Genomic DNA, 17,377 nt, shown 5'->3' on the forward strand with positions numbered 1-17,377 from the left:
ATGCATTGCAAAGGCTTGCCTAGGTTAGGGAAATCTGGAGCCTCATGTAATGATGGGTATGCAGGCAAGATAGAATCTGAGAAAAAATGCCGTGGAAGTCATTGGATCGTGAAACATGAGGCAGAACTCCATGCCCAAGGGAATGATTTAGGGTGGGACACATACAGAAGGGATGGTTGCATCATGAAGTTGACTGTAACTTCGCTGCCTGAACTGTACAGTGTGCAAGATGCAGCTGTCAGAAAAAAGACCCTTCAGGATCTGGGAGGAAGCTCATAGGTCAGATGAACAATGAGTTTACAGAATACCTCATGTGACTAAAGTCAATGTCTAATGCTGTACTGGGAAGTCAATAGAAAGAGGCGAGTAGAAAATAAACTTATATGATGGCGCTAACATTCCGACACAGTCAGTTCAAACGTAAAGGCCAGCGCGACCAGTTATGGAGACTTTATTTTATGCAATTAAATGCATCTGTTTCCTTCCCCAAGATACAGTTTAATGTCCCTTTTAACTCCTTCAGTCTATTGTCAATGATGGAAGACACGGAAAGGTGCACCGTGGCCTGGGATGATCACGTCGGCCATCTGCAGCACCTTCTGCCGGTTTTGTTCTTGTACTGTGGGGTTCTCACTCAACTCCTGCCAGCTACCATCATCCCCTTCCCGCTCAAACAGGTCCCCAGCCACGACCACAGTGCCCAGAGCCGTGCCTCTCACCAGCACACTAGTATCACTTCCTGTGTGCCCTGGCGTGGCAAAGACCTCCACCCAGCTATCTATCTGGAATGGGAGGCCACTGCGAAAGTCATGACTGAGGTAGCGGTCTCCTCTGGAGATGTCGAATGATACCATGATTGTGGCCCCAGGGAAGAGGTTGAGATTGCCAACATGGTCCGAGTGACCATGAGTGCAGACCACATAGGTAACATCGGTGGGTTTCAGACTATGTCCTGCCAAACGTTGCAGAAGGAGCTCCCGGTCCCATGGGCCTCCTGTGTCCACCACAATGGTTTGAGGTCCCTTTATGAGTGTAATTGTCCCATCAGCCGTTGAATTGCCCTCCTGGTCAGTCTTTACATAGCCTTCCTTCAGTACAAACAAAGAGTATGGGTCCCCCAGGATCTCTGAGGTACCCAGTGCCTCTGTCCTCACAGATAAACTCATGTGGGAGGTCATGGGCCAGCCTTATATGACAGACTGTGCTCCGTGAGTCCGGATCCTTAGGCCGCCTCACACTCCGCCACCGTTCTGCGTCACATTCAGTTTTCTGCTTCCATAAACTTCAGAGGCAGCTCATTGTCCCAAACCTGTTCATAAAAACACATACAATGGGTTGGGGAAGAGAAAGAGATTGATTATTTTCAAAGACATTGCATATTTACCATTTCTACAATGCCGTCAGAGGTGACACTAGCCACAGACCCCTCCCACCTTTCACTTTCCGCAACTGTATGCGACTGTGTCCAACTTCTGTCCATGTGTTTTAAAGACATTTATGCAATGAGTGTATTTTATGGTGACTAGGCGCCCTGTATTTGCAGGGACAGTCCATGGTTTATCATCAGCTGTCCCAGCAGGTTTTGACAAATTTAGCTCATTTGTCGGTTTGTAGAGAGGATGAACTTAAAACTCAGGAGGGAGGGATGCTTTTATGTGCTCAAAGGCATGATAAGTTAGCAGGTCTCATCATCATTTAATTAACACCCATGAGGCTGGGTTTACAAGTTGCTTTTAATTTAGCTCCTTTGAGCCACAGGTACAAAGATTAGGAATAGTGATTTCCAAATTGTTATTTCCTGGAAATCCCAATGAGGAAATCGCCATTCCTAATGTATGAAACTCATTTGAGTTTAATTAGTGATTCCTACTAGGTCACAAATTGACCTACCTTGTGCATATTAACGAGGTAGGTCTCAATTTGCGACCCACTAGGATTTGCTGTCATTACAGAGATTGTTGCTTGCTGGGGTTAGCAGAACACCATGTCTGTGATTGCTTTTAAATAAAGTAATCTTTTTTTAAAAAATTTAAATGCAGCCCGTTTAAGGAAATGGGATGCATTTAAAAAGACTCGAAAGGTTCGAATTAAACTTTTTAAACGTAGGCTGTGGTCCGCAGGACCACTGCCTGCTCTTAAAAAAATACTTATTCAACCATTCTCAAATGGTAAGGGGTCTCTTGGACCCCCTTCCCATTTGCGAATGAGTTACCACTAACTTTGAGTTGGCCGTAAATTGCAAATGTTTTGCAAACACATTTCGATCGCAAAACATTCATACAAAACACTGCGAATCAGTATTAGAAAGGAACATGCCCCTTCCAAAAACAGAATCGCAAAACCCAAATTGCAATTTGATAACAGTTTGCCGAATTGCTATCTGGGCATTGTACAACAGAAAAAGGATTTTTGCAGTCGCAAACGGCCCAATTCTGAGAACCATGCTGTTTGACACAAAAATGCTTCGTACATCTGGCCCTTAATGGCTTGTTGTCTGTGTTAATGATCGCGGTTGTTTAAGGTATTTTGTGCCGCCGGCTGATGTAAAACAATAGTTTGTTTTCGATGTTTGCTAAATGTCCTGGGTTTGGGTTTTCAAAATCTGGTCACCCTAGCGTATTGTATAAAACCAGTACTGCCAAGTACCACCCATCAGGCGTCAGAATAACGCATTTGAGGTCAGGGGCGCGCATCACTGCACTAAAATGCATTGGTCACACATAATTGGAGCTCCTCTGATTTTATGAAATCATGAGGCGCTGCATTTATTTGCCTAAAATAAATCCAGCATGCTCGGCTGCTACTGGCGTTGCCAGGCATTTTTTTTATGGAGCTGCTGTGCCTGGGACAAAATCAAATTGCTATAGTGACACTAAATTAGTTGATAATTTTACTTCTCTGTTGCAGCCACCTACGCGGGTGTGATGTTCCTTTAAGAAAATTGAGCTGAGAATAAACCTGGCCTCCCCTGATCACTTAATATCCAAATTATTTTGGTGTGGACCAGAGGTTGGTGAACTTTGAACCATTCAAACAAACATCGTATAGCACAACTAAAAGTTACAGATTTAGCACTGCGCAGACGGTATAGGTTCGATAGTTGTAAATTATAACCATGAGAATCACATTTTAATCCTACTGTTTCTGGAATTGGGAGTGACAGGGAGTAAGTGCCAGCTCATCCCTTCCAGCCCTGCCACTACATGTGGGCATGTGACAGCAGGCATAGGTACATATGCATGCATTCAAGAAAATTCAAGTCCACATTTGAGGCGACCTTCAATTTATTTTTGTTATACACGTGACTGCGGTCCCTTTTATGCGTTCTATGCCTCAGCTCACTACCTCCTTACTCAGCCAGGTCAGCAAACACTCAACTTCCAACATGTAAATTAGGAGACATGGCAATCTTCAGCTTCTATGACTGTCACATAAACTCGCTCCATCTGAAAGGGTCAATCAATCAATAAAACTTTATTCGATCTAATTAAGTGACATAGATCATAAAAGTATACAATTTAAAACAAGCCAATTTAAACATCCTTTTATATAGTCAATACAAACTAGTGATAAAAAGAGATCTTTGTGACTCTGCCAAGGTAGACTACACGTAACTAGATATATTATTTAATCATAAAGCAGATCTTACCCAGCCTTCTTCCAGATAATTAGTAAAAAAACATAAAAACACATTATATAAAAGAGTCATTTTCATTAGTTTATGCGTTGCACGTACCAGTACTTCAGGGCCTGAGCCCTGCTGCTTCTGGGAGTACCGGTACTCTCCTTGAACAAAAAGAAGTGAGAGTAAGTACTCAGTACCGAGGAGTACCGGCCCATTTAAAGCACTGCTCCTGTGTCTATCTCGCTAAATCCCAGTGTCTTTTAAATGCACGTCTGTTACTGTATCTGTGCCCCAGTGTAAGTCAATTAATGTCTTTCTGCCTCCTTGTCACTCAGTTGGAGTGCAGCCTCGGCCCGTGCATGTGAGAGCGGTGGGGCCGGGTGGGATTTCGACAAAGGACGAGGGAAAATTAATTATTCAATGTTCCCTCGTAGTCGTCTGTCGAAATCACCCCCCCCCCTCTCTTACCTGCACGGCTGTCGAAGTGTGCACAGTAGCGCTGCCTACGGGCCGTTCACAGGCTTCAGAAGCGCCCATTCAAACTGCACTGATGCCCACCTCTAGTCACGGTGCAGTAATGCCGGCCAGACATTACCCTCTGCAACAGAGGGAAGCAGCGGTGCACCGAGGAGCTAGTATAGAGCTTCTCCTTGCGCAAATGGCTGTAATTTGTGATATTTATATGCTTCCCTCGTCTTCATTTATTAATTTTTCTCGCGCGAAAGTATCATTCATACTCGTTGAAATGTCAATCATAACACTGAAATTATGAAAATGTCACACATGGCAATCTGAAACCTTGGCAGCTATGTTTAAAACCCTCGACAGCTTCTTTCCAGCAGCATTTCTCTTCTGATACAGGCACATTAATAAACTGCACAGAGCACAACGGGTAAAAAGCATGCTTAAGCTATTCGAGGTTTCGTACAGTTTAAAACACTTTAAGCGGCTGTGGACAGGCATCTTGCGGAAGGCGAGGGGCAGGGCGCAACGAGGCTCTTAAACCGGACCTCGTACCCGGCTGCCTCTGGCTTCCAAGACCGTGTGCACACCGCTACTGAAACCTACCGGCCGCCGTCTGCAGCAAAGTCAGGCAGGAACACGGACACCGGGGACTCCTTGGGTTTGTAAAAGAAGCGCAACTGCCTTGAAAACAGACCCGAAACAAACCAAAACCGCCAAACGAGGTGGACGACTTAAACAAAAATCTGAACAAAACACCAAGAAAGGCTTAAATTATATGAAGAAAGAAAGGTCCGGAACGAAAACTGGACGACGGGGCTATAAACAAGCAAAGCGGACACGGCACAATTCCGCAATGATGATGGGGGCTAAAGAATAAGAAACCAGGATTTTGAAACTGGAATGAGATGGCCCAGGAGGGATTGGTTATAACTGGAGGGGGGAGGATGATGGGTTGGCCTGTCGCTCACGAGTTTCATGGCTCCGTGCATGGATTCAGTCCAGGTTTCTTAGGTCTGGCATACGAGATAGCTTTAATCTTTGCCAAGACTATTGTTTTTTCCCCAAAAATCATATCTTCCTATTCCTAGTGAGGCTTTTGATGAGCAGGCTTTATCCATTGGCCATTTAAATTGTGATTAGGTTGAGCCTACAAGACAAAGCAAGCTTTTTGGTTGCAAAATACTTTTTAGTCTGATTACTTACCTGTAATCTTCATTACTCAATCCTACTCGTCCTTGTCCCAGTCATCCCTTTTGTGGTTTGACCCCCGCCTCAGGACAGGAAACAAAACAGGAACTTTATGTCTAACCCCACACACCCTCAGCTGGGAGCTATAAGTATACTTACCAATAGACCCCATTCAGGAGGGAGACTCATGATTTGTGAAGCCAAAAAATAGTTTTATTTCAGGGTTTTTCCTCCTTAAATTGCCTCTGCTTTAATACAAGCCAATGGGGAAAATACATTCCCCCTTTTTAGTTTCAAAATGTCTAACTTCCCAGTTTTTAAATGTTAACTTTTATGGCTATAAGAGACTAGCATTCTGTCAACACTTCCTGTAACACCAACCCCAGTAAAAGGCCTGATTTAGGGAGGATGGGTGGATATGTGATGACTGGAAAGAGGAGGAGTAGGTCTAAGAGTAATCGAGATTACCACTAAGTAATCAGGCATTACATTTATGTCCCTTGTCCCAGTAATCACTGTTGAGGAAAACCTTGTTGGGTAGCTGTGCCCCTTACAAACCTAACATAACATAACAGGTATACCAAAGCCAGAAAGGCCTTCAACCAAATCATTCATTTCTTAATCACTTTTAAAACGAAATAGTTTTAAATAATGTAAATGTGTGGAAACCATATAATGCAACACCTCATGATGAAAAATGTGTTACTCTTGTTTTTCCTTAATTGATTTTTCAACACATCCAAAGCACAATCTTTGCTTCCTGGATGAATGTTCTATAAACAATGTTTTACAAAAGTGTTTTCTGATGCCCATGTTCCACCTCGACAAATTTCTTCAAGAGGTACACCTAGTAATTCTGCTCATGAGGATGCCATGCCTCTAGTAGAACGTCATTGAACCTCTCCTCGACACTGTAAATCTTGACCTGAATAAGCTAAGCAAATTGTTTCTTTAATTCAATTTGGATTCTTTCTTGCCATGAGCAGTTAAGACAAAAGTGATTTCCTGTACTTACCGGATCTGTTAATGAAAACATACAAATAATGTTTAACATCCAGTAAATGCAATAGCTTCTCATCCTCAGAAATAGGAGACGGAAAGAAAGAGGAATCACAATTTCTTGAGACAAATGAAACTTACAATTTGCTTTCAGGAGAAAAGATTAATCTGGTTTCAGAACTACTACATCATCTAAACATTTTAGAAAAGGAGATGACACAGAAGAGCTGAAAGTTCACTCAAAGGTGCAGCAGTTAGAGCCACAAGAAATGACACCTCTAAGGAAAGAACGTTAAAATCTACGGTGTCTAGAGGTTCAAAAGAGTGATACTGTAGAGATTTCAGCACCAATGTGAGATCCCAAGATGGAGTCATATTGTGAGACAAAGGTATAGTGATGGAGAAACTTTTGAAAAAGCCTTGAAACCAGATACTTGGCCCCATATAAACAGGGATCATCCCCACGGAAAGCCTTTATGGAGAACCACTGGAACTTACGTGTTGCTAAAGAAAGATTTTTGTGAAAACCCTTTACCAAGAACTCAAGAATCGAAGAAAGTAGACAAATGGTTGATGAAACATTGTGAGACAATTACCATGAATTGAAATGTACCCAATTTCTAGTATACAATCTTAGTGTTAAAGGTCATCTAGAACCTGAACAGTCTATATAATTGTAGTAAGGTAGTATATAATGTATTACCTTTATTACAGTAATGTGTATAATGTATTACCTTTATTACAGTAATGTGTGTTTAAAGAGTCATTGTTGTATTTCAATTTCATTGACATCACTATGCTCCAGAATGTTAACTGTGGCATTCAGATGTCTCTTGGATTTTGCTGTGATCAGTCGTGGGTATTACTTGTGGAATAAACTACAGATTATAACTTTTACCAATTCTCTTGAATTAATTGGATTCGCTTGGCAAAGCATCCTACTACATATTGTTGGCAACATTTGGATTTTGCATCTCTGAAACCTATGTGTTTTCTGAGGATTATATTACTACCCACCGACCGCATGAAGATCGTCAGGATATTTGGAACTGATTTGGTGAAATCTTTATTGATATTCGAAGAAGATTTGTGAGTACTGTGTATTATTCTCTTGCACATGATTACCCGTTTGTGTTAATATTCGAAAAGCAAACAAAATCTTTTTACCGTTTCATATTGTTGTGCGCTCTACTTCGATTGCTGAACTCGTGCAGATGACATTAAACGTTTGAAAGACTTCATTATACGTGATGATGTCAGCACGTTTCAGCGGCCATTTTTGAACTTTGGGAAGATTCTCATTGACTTTAATAGCGTCTATGCACAACGAAGAAACAGAATTCATGTGCTATGGAGAAACACTACTCATTTTATTCACATTGAACTCTCTAACCGTTTTATGGAAATATCGGTTGAAATAAAAGAAACATTGCTTTTTTAATATTTTGGAGACTTTATTAAGTAATATATATAAAACATTTGTTTTTGTTTTTTTTTACTAAATTTCGTTATTTTAATATGGTTAATTCGAGCAACAGTATTTTAACTCCACAATGTTTTTTGAAAGTTCCAGGCAAACCTCCTACACCCTGGCTTAAGTGGTTAAGAGTTTTCACAAACTATTTGGAAGCCATAGATGCTCTGGATTATTCTCCTTCTAGAAAAAGGGCAATTTTATTTAATCACCTTGGAGATGCGGGACAACAACTTTTTGACAGTTTACCAGTTGTACAAAGTTAATCTTCAGATGATTCATGGAATGTTTTTACTGAGGCTTTGGCTCGTCTTGGGAAACAATTTAAAGATGAACCATCTATAATGGTTGAGCGTCATGTTTTTGTGAAACGCAAACAATTGCCAGATGAATCAATTGAGGATTACTTAGCCACACTAAGAGTCCTTGCTTCAAAATGTGAATATGGTTCTTATCTTGACACTGCACTTTGTGATCAGTTGGTATTCAATTGTTACAACAAAAAGATTCAGGAATGCATTTTGACTTGCAAAAACCCTACGCTAGATGAAGTTATGGTCATTGCAAGAAGTATAGAATGTTCTGTCACCTCATCAAAAAGTATAGCAGAATCTTCAACAACGAATGCTACCACTAATGGTATGTCTCTATCTACAAATGACACTAATGAGTGTAATATTAGTGCTGTCAATACTCGTTTTAAGGATAAGAAATTTGTTGTTCGAAGACCTAACATTTTTTGTTACAGGTGTGGCTCAAAATTTCATGTTGGTAATAATCCTAACTGCCTGGCTCAAGAAAAAAGGTGTAACAATTGTAAGAAGATTGGTCATTTTTTCACGGTTTGCAAGGTACCTAAAGATAAAAGTAAGGTTAATTTTGTTTATACTGAAGATTAAATTTGCGAAGCTCTCAATGTAGCCGCTTTATCTATTGAAATCAATTCTCTGGATGGTACCACTGTTAAAGGACCTAATTGTAGAGTACTAATTGGTCCTGTTGCTATTGACGTTATGGCTGATTCTGGTTCACCAATTACCATCTTGGATGAGAAAACATTTCACAATTTATGGCCTAACACAAAGTTATTGTCAACAGATGTTAATCCTAAAGCATTTGGTGGTTATGACATCATTATGCTTGGATATTTTAACGATGTTATTGATTTCAAGAACATAATTATTCACACTAAAATTTATGTAGCTGTAAATGGCAGAGACATTTTAGGGTGGCGTGACCAAGCTAGTTTAGGCATACTACTCAAACCAGGGCTTCCAGAACCTGTTGTTTTAGGTGATTTTCCTGTTCTAACTATTTCTGACAGCATGACACAAGATTCTACTCTAAACGTGTTGTTTAATGAGTACAAAAGTGTGTTCAGTAATGATGTGGGGGTGGTTTAAAATTTTGAACACACAATTAAGTAGAAAGATAAAGTAACTCCTGTTGTCTAAAAAGTACGTCCTGTACCTCTTTCAGTTAGAGATGATCTTAAAAAACATCTGGACGCATTGTGTTCTCAGGGTATAATATGTCCTGTTGAGTCTTCTGAACTGGTTTCGGCTGCCGTAGTAGCTCGAAAACATTCTGGTGATATTCGTCTATGCGCAGACTTAAGAATTCTTAATCGTAACATTATTGTTGATGCCCATCCACTTCCAAAAATCCATGATATGTTAGCGAAATTAGGCAGTAGTAAATTATTTTCCACAATTGATCTGCGTTCGGCATATCATCAGATTCCTTTATCAAACTATTCTCAACCACTCACTACATACGTTACTCCATTTGGAGTGTACATGTATAAAAGACTCCTTTTGGGACTAGCATCTGCTGCTAGTATATTTCAAAGACTAATGGACAAAATGTTTAATGACTGTCCCGGCATTCAGGACTTTCAAGATGATATTCTTGTTCATTCAGAGAGTATAGAACAACATTATGGGGCCGATTACGATCCTGGAAAAACCCGGTACAAACCGTGGGTCGGAGCTTTTTCTCCGCCCGACTCGTACCGGGTTGTAAAACTTTACAAACATGCAATTACGATTCGTACGGAAACACCATTTCCGTACGAATCAGAAAAAAGACCAACAGACAGAAAAATACATACAAATGTGATCCGGGACACCGAAGACGTGTCGTCCGGACGGAGTTAGGCATGTTTTTACGTACCAGCAATTACGATTCGCACCGACTGCAGTCCGGATGGGAAAATTTTTACGGCACCTAAAAAGTGCCGGAAAAGCTAAGTACGCAGCGATGCGAGCTGATTAGGGGGCCCGGTACGTGCCATACCCCCCCCCCGCCCCCGTATGTACGGAGCATACCCCCCAGCACCCCATATGTACGGAGCGTACCCCCCAGCCCCCCGTATGTACGGAGCGTACCCCCCAGCCCCCCGTATGTACGGAGCATACCCCAGTACCTCCCAGCCCCCCGTATGTATGGAGCGTACCCCCGTACCCCCCAGCCCCCCGTATGTACGGAGCGTACCCCCCAGCCCCCCGTATGTACGGAGCGTACCCCCGTACCCCCAGCCCCCCGTATGTACGGAGCATACCCCCACCCCCGTATGTACGGTGCGGACTTGGGGGTCCGCACCGTACATACGGGGGTGGGGGTATGCTCCGTACATACGGGGGCTGGGGGGTGAGAATAAACCTGGCCTCCCCTGATCACTTAATATCCAAATTATTTTGGTGTGGACCAGAGGTTGGTGAACTTTGAACCATTCAAACAAACATCGTATAGCACAACTAAAAGTTACAGATTTAGCACTGCGCAGACGGTATAGGTTCGATAGTTGTAAATTATAACCATGAGAATCACATTTTAATCCTACTGTTTCTGGAATTGGGAGTGACAGGGAGTAAGTGCCAGCTCATCCCTTCCAGCCCTGCCACTACATGTGGGCATGTGACAGCAGGCATAGGTACATATGCATGCATTCAAGAAAATTCAAGTCCACATTTGAGGCGACCTTCAATTTATTTTTGTTATACACGTGACTGCGGTCCCTTTTATGCGTTCTATGCCTCAGCTCACTACCTCCTTACTCAGCCAGGTCAGCAAACACTCAACTTCCAACATGTAAATTAGGAGACATGGCAATCTTCAGCTTCTATGACTGTCACATAAACTCGCTCCATCTGAAAGGGTCAATCAATCAATAAAACTTTATTCGATCTAATTAAGTGACATAGATCATAAAAGTATACAATTTAAAACAAGCCAATTTAAACATCCTTTTATATAGTCAATACAAACTAGTGATAAAAAGAGATCTTTGTGACTCTGCCAAGGTAGACTACACGTAACTAGATATATTATTTAATCATAAAGCAGATCTTACCCAGCCTTCTTCCAGATAATTAGTAAAAAAACATAAAAACACATTATATAAAAGAGTCATTTTCATTAGTTTATGCGTTGCACGTACCAGTACTTCAGGGCCTGAGCCCTGCTGCTTCTGGGAGTACCGGTACTCTCCTTGAACAAAAAGAAGTGAGAGTAAGTACTCAGTACCGAGGAGTACCGGCCCATTTAAAGCACTGCTCCTGTGTCTATCTCGCTAAATCCCAGTGTCTTTTAAATGCACGTCTGTTACTGTATCTGTGCCCCAGTGTAAGTCAATTAATGTCTTTCTGCCTCCTTGTCACTCAGTTGGAGTGCAGCCTCGGCCCGTGCATGTGAGAGCGGTGGGGCCGGGTGGGATTTCGACAAAGGACGAGGGAAAATTAATTATTCAATGTTCCCTCGTAGTCGTCTGTCGAAATCACCCCCCCCCCTCTCTTACCTGCACGGCTGTCGAAGTGTGCACAGTAGCGCTGCCTACGGGCCGTTCACAGGCTTCAGAAGCGCCCATTCAAACTGCACTGATGCCCACCTCTAGTCACGGTGCAGTAATGCCGGCCAGACATTACCCTCTGCAACAGAGGGAAGCAGCGGTGCACCGAGGAGCTAGTATAGAGCTTCTCCTTGCGCAAATGGCTGTAATTTGTGATATTTATATGCTTCCCTCGTCTTCATTTATTAATTTTTCTCGCGCGAAAGTATCATTCATACTCGTTGAAATGTCAATCATAACACTGAAATTATGAAAATGTCACACATGGCAATCTGAAACCTTGGCAGCTATGTTTAAAACCCTCGACAGCTTCTTTCCAGCAGCATTTCTCTTCTGATACAGGCACATTAATAAACTGCACAGAGCACAACGGGTAAAAAGCATGCTTAAGCTATTCGAGGTTTCGTACAGTTTAAAACACTTTAAGCGGCTGTGGACAGGCATCTTGCGGAAGGCGAGGGGCAGGGCGCAACGAGGCTCTTAAACCGGACCTCGTACCCGGCTGCCTCTGGCTTCCAAGACCGTGTGCACACCGCTACTGAAACCTACCGGCCGCCGTCTGCAGCAAAGTCAGGCAGGAACACGGACACCGGGGACTCCTTGGGTTTGTAAAAGAAGCGCAACTGCCTTGAAAACAGACCCGAAACAAACCAAAACCGCCAAACGAGGTGGACGACTTAAACAAAAATCTGAACAAAACACCAAGAAAGGCTTAAATTATATGAAGAAAGAAAGGTCCGGAACGAAAACTGGACGACGGGGCTATAAACAAGCAAAGAGGACACGGCCCAATTCCGCAATGATGATGGAGGCTAAAGAATAAGAAACCAGGATTTTGAAACTGGAATGAGATGGCCCAGGAGGGATTGGTTATAACTGGAGGGGGGAGGATGATGGGTTGGCCTGTCGCTCACGAGTTTCATGGCTCCGTGCATGGATTCAGTCCAGGTTTCTTAGGTCTGGCATACGAGATAGCTTTAATCTTTGCCAAGACTATTGTTTTTTCCCCAAAAATCATATCTTCCTATTCCTAGTGAGGCTTTTGATGAGCAGGCTTTATCCATTGGCCATTTAAATTGTGATTAGGTTGAGCCTACAAGACAAAGCAAGCTTTTTGGTTGCAAAATACTTTTTAGTCTGATTACTTACCTGTAATCTTCATTACTCAATCCTACTCGTCCTTGTCCCAGTCATCCCTTTTGTGGTTTGACCCCCGCCTCAGGACAGGAAACAAAACAGGAACTTTATGTCTAACCCCACACACCCTCAGCTGGGAGCTATAAGTATACTTACCAATAGACCCCATTCAGGAGGGAGACTCATGATTTGTGAAGCCAAAAAATAGTTTTATTTCAGGGTTTTTCCTCCTTAAATTGCCTCTGCTTTAATACAAGCCAATGGGGAAAATACATTCCCCCTTTTTAGTTTCAAAATGTCTAACTTCCCAGTTTTTAAATGTTAACTTTTATGGCTATAAGAGACTAGCATTCTGTCAACACTTCCTGTAACACCAACCCCAGTAAAAGGCCTGATTTAGGGAGGATGGGTGGATATGTGATGACTGGAAAGAGGAGGAGTAGGTCTAAGAGTAATCGAGATTACCACTAAGTAATCAGGCATTACATTTATGTCCCTTGTCCCAGTAATCACTGTTGAGGAAAACCTTGTTGGGTAGCTGTGCCCCTTACAAACCTAACATAACATAACAGGTATACCAAAGCCAGAAAGGCCTTCAACCAAATCATTCATTTCTTAATCACTTTTAAAACGAAATAGTTTTAAATAATGTAAATGTGTGGAAACCATATAATGCAACACCTCATGATGAAAAATGTGTTACTCTTGTTTTTCCTTAATTGATTTTTCAACACATCCAAAGCACAATCTTTGCTTCCTGGATGAATGTTCTATAAACAATGTTTTACAAAAGTGTTTTCTGATGCCCATGTTCCACCTCGACAAATTTCTTCAAGAGGTACACCTAGTAATTCTGCTCATGAGGATGCCATGCCTCTAGTAGAACGTCATTGAACCTCTCCTCGACACTGTAAATCTTGACCTGAATAAGCTAAGCAAATTGTTTCTTTAATTCAATTTGGATTCTTTCTTGCCATGAGCAGTTAAGACAAAAGTGATTTCCTGTACTTACCGGATCTGTTAATGAAAACATACAAATAATGTTTAACATCCAGTAAATGCAATAGCTTCTCATCCTCAGAAATAGGAGACGGAAAGAAAGAGGAATCACAATTTCTTGAGACAAATGAAACTTACAATTTGCTTTCAGGAGAAAAGATTAATCTGGTTTCAGAACTACTACATCATCTAAACATTTTAGAAAAGGAGATGACACAGAAGAGCTGAAAGTTCACTCAAAGGTGCAGCAGTTAGAGCCACAAGAAATGACACCTCTAAGGAAAGAACGTTAAAATCTACGGTGTCTAGAGGTTCAAAAGAGTGATACTGTAGAGATTTCAGCACCAATGTGAGATCCCAAGATGGAGTCATATTGTGAGACAAAGGTATAGTGATGGAGAAACTTTTGAAAAAGCCTTGAAACCAGATACTTGGCCCCATATAAACAGGGATCATCCCCACGGAAAGCCTTTATGGAGAACCACTGGAACTTACGTGTTGCTAAAGAAAGATTTTTGTGAAAACCCTTTACCAAGAACTCAAGAATCGAAGAAAGTAGACAAATGGTTGATGAAACATTGTGAGACAATTACCATGAATTGAAATGTACCCAATTTCTAGTATACAATCTTAGTGTTAAAGGTCATCTAGAACCTGAACAGTCTATATAATTGTAGTAAGGTAGTATATAATGTATTACCTTTATTACAGTAATGTGTATAATGTATTACCTTTATTACAGTAATGTGTGTTTAAAGAGTCATTGTTGTATTTCAATTTCATTGACATCACTATGCTCCAGAATGTTAACTGTGGCATTCAGATGTCTCTTGGATTTTGCTGTGATCAGTCGTGGGTATTACTTGTGGAATAAACTACAGATTATAACTTTTACCAATTCTCTTGAATTAATTGGATTCGCTTGGCAAAGCATCCTACTACATATTGTTGGCAACATTTGGATTTTGCATCTCTGAAACCTATGTGTTTTCTGAGGATTATATTACTACCCACCGACCGCATGAAGATCGTCAGGATATTTGGAACTGATTTGGTGAAATCTTTATTGATATTCGAAGAAGATTTGTGAGTACTGTGTATTATTCTCTTGCACATGATTACCCGTTTGTGTTAATATTCGAAAAGCAAACAAAATCTTTTTACCGTTTCATATTGTTGTGCGCTCTACTTCGATTGCTGAACTCGTGCAGATGACATTAAACGTTTGAAAGACTTCATTATACGTGATGATGTCAGCACGTTTCAGCGGCCATTTTTGAACTTTGGGAAGATTCTCATTGACTTTAATAGCGTCTATGCACAACGAAGAAACAGAATTCATGTGCTATGGAGAAACACTACTCATTTTATTCACATTGAACTCTCTAACCGTTTTATGGAAATATCGGTTGAAATAAAAGAAACATTGCTTTTTTAATATTTTGGAGACTTTATTAAGTAATATATATAAAACATTTGTTTTTGTTTTTTTTTACTAAATTTCGTTATTTTAATATGGTTAATTCGAGCAACAGTATTTTAACTCCACAATGTTTTTTGAAAGTTCCAGGCAAACCTCCTACACCCTGGCTTAAGTGGTTAAGAGTTTTCACAAACTATTTGGAAGCCATAGATGCTCTGGATTATTCTCCTTCTAGAAAAAGGGCAATTTTATTTAATCACCTTGGAGATGCGGGACAACAACTTTTTGACAGTTTACCAGTTGTACAAAGTTAATCTTCAGATGATTCATGGAATGTTTTTACTGAGGCTTTGGCTCGTCTTGGGAAACAATTTAAAGATGAACCATCTATAATGGTTGAGCGTCATGTTTTTGTGAAACGCAAACAATTGCCAGATGAATCAATTGAGGATTACTTAGCCACACTAAGAGTCCTTGCTTCAAAATGTGAATATGGTTCTTATCTTGACACTGCACTTTGTGATCAGTTGGTATTCAATTGTTACAACAAAAAGATTCAGGAATGCATTTTGACTTGCAAAAACCCTACGCTAGATGAAGTTATGGTCATTGCAAGAAGTATAGAATGTTCTGTCACCTCATCAAAAAGTATAGCAGAATCTTCAACAACGAATGCTACCACTAATGGTATGTCTCTATCTACAAATGACACTAATGAGTGTAATATTAGTGCTGTCAATACTCGTTTTAAGGATAAGAAATTTGTTGTTCGAAGACCTAACATTTTTTGTTACAGGTGTGGCTCAAAATTTCATGTTGGTAATAATCCTAACTGCCTGGCTCAAGAAAAAAGGTGTAACAATTGTAAGAAGATTGGTCATTTTTTCACGGTTTGCAAGGTACCTAAAGATAAAAGTAAGGTTAATTTTGTTTATACTGAAGATTAAATTTGCGAAGCTCTCAATGTAGCCGCTTTATCTATTGAAATCAATTCTCTGGATGGTACCACTGTTAAAGGACCTAATTGTAGAGTACTAATTGGTCCTGTTGCTATTGACGTTATGGCTGATTCTGGTTCACCAATTACCATCTTGGATGAGAAAACATTTCACAATTTATGGCCTAACACAAAGTTATTGTCAACAGATGTTAATCCTAAAGCATTTGGTGGTTATGACATCATTATGCTTGGATATTTTAACGATGTTATTGATTTCAAGAACATAATTATTCACACTAAAATTTATGTAGCTGTAAATGGCAGAGACATTTTAGGGTGGCGTGACCAAGCTAGTTTAGGCATACTACTCAAACCAGGGCATCCAGAACCTGTTGTTTTAGGTGATTTTCCTGTTCTAACTATTTCTGACAGCATGACACAAGATTCTACTCTAAACGTGTTGTTTAATGAGTACAAAAGTGTGTTCAGTAATGATGTGGGGGTGGTTTAAAATTTTGAACACACAATTAAGTAGAAAGATAAAGTAACTCCTGTTGTCTAAAAAGTACGTCCTGTACCTCTTTCAGTTAGAGATGATCTTAAAAAACATCTGGACGCATTGTGTTCTCAGGGTATAATATGTCCTGTTGAGTCTTCTGAACTGGTTTCGGCTGCCGTAGTAGCTCGAAAACATTCTGGTGATATTCGTCTATGCGCAGACTTAAGAATTCTTAATCGTAACATTATTGTTGATGCCCATCCACTTCCAAAAATCCATGATATGTTAGCGAAATTAGGCAGTAGTAAATTATTTTCCACAATTGATCTGCGTTCGGCATATCATCAGATTCCTTTATCAAACTATTCTCAACCACTCACTACATACGTTACTCCATTTGGAGTGTACATGTATAAAAGACTCCTTTTGGGACTAGCATCTGCTGCTAGTATATTTCAAAGACTAATGGACAAAATGTTTAATGACTGTCCCGGCATTCAGGACTTTCAAGATGATATTCTTGTTCATTCAGAGAGTATAGAACAACATTATGGGGCCGATTACGATCCTGGAAAAACCCGGTACAAACCGTGGGTCGGAGCTTTTTCTCCGCCCGACTCGTACCGGGTTGTAAAACTTTACAAACATGCAATTACGATTCGTACGGAAACACCATTTCCGTACGAATCAGAAAAAAGACCAACAGACAGAAAAATACATACAAATGTGATCCGGGACACCGAAGACGTGTCGTCCGGACGGAGTTAGGCATGTTTTT

At 40.7% G+C, this 17,377-nt stretch overlaps 1 protein-coding gene across 1 annotated transcript; it reads right to left on the reverse strand.

Annotated features, from left to right (window-relative positions):
• Window positions 1–435: 435 nt before the first annotated feature.
• Window positions 436–1,307, reverse strand: LOC146782635 (metallo-beta-lactamase domain-containing protein 1-like). Its single transcript, XM_085638627.1, has one exon. The coding sequence runs from the start codon at window positions 1,176–1,178 to the stop codon at window positions 531–533; it is 648 nt and encodes a 215-aa protein (XP_085494753.1). The 5' UTR covers window positions 1,179–1,307; the 3' UTR covers window positions 436–530.
• Window positions 1,308–17,377: the final 16,070 nt, after the last annotated feature.

This window comes from Triturus cristatus, chromosome 12 (genome assembly GCF_964204655.1).
Source record: "Triturus cristatus chromosome 12, aTriCri1.1, whole genome shotgun sequence".
Classification (NCBI taxonomy): domain Eukaryota; kingdom Metazoa; phylum Chordata; class Amphibia; order Caudata; family Salamandridae; genus Triturus; species Triturus cristatus.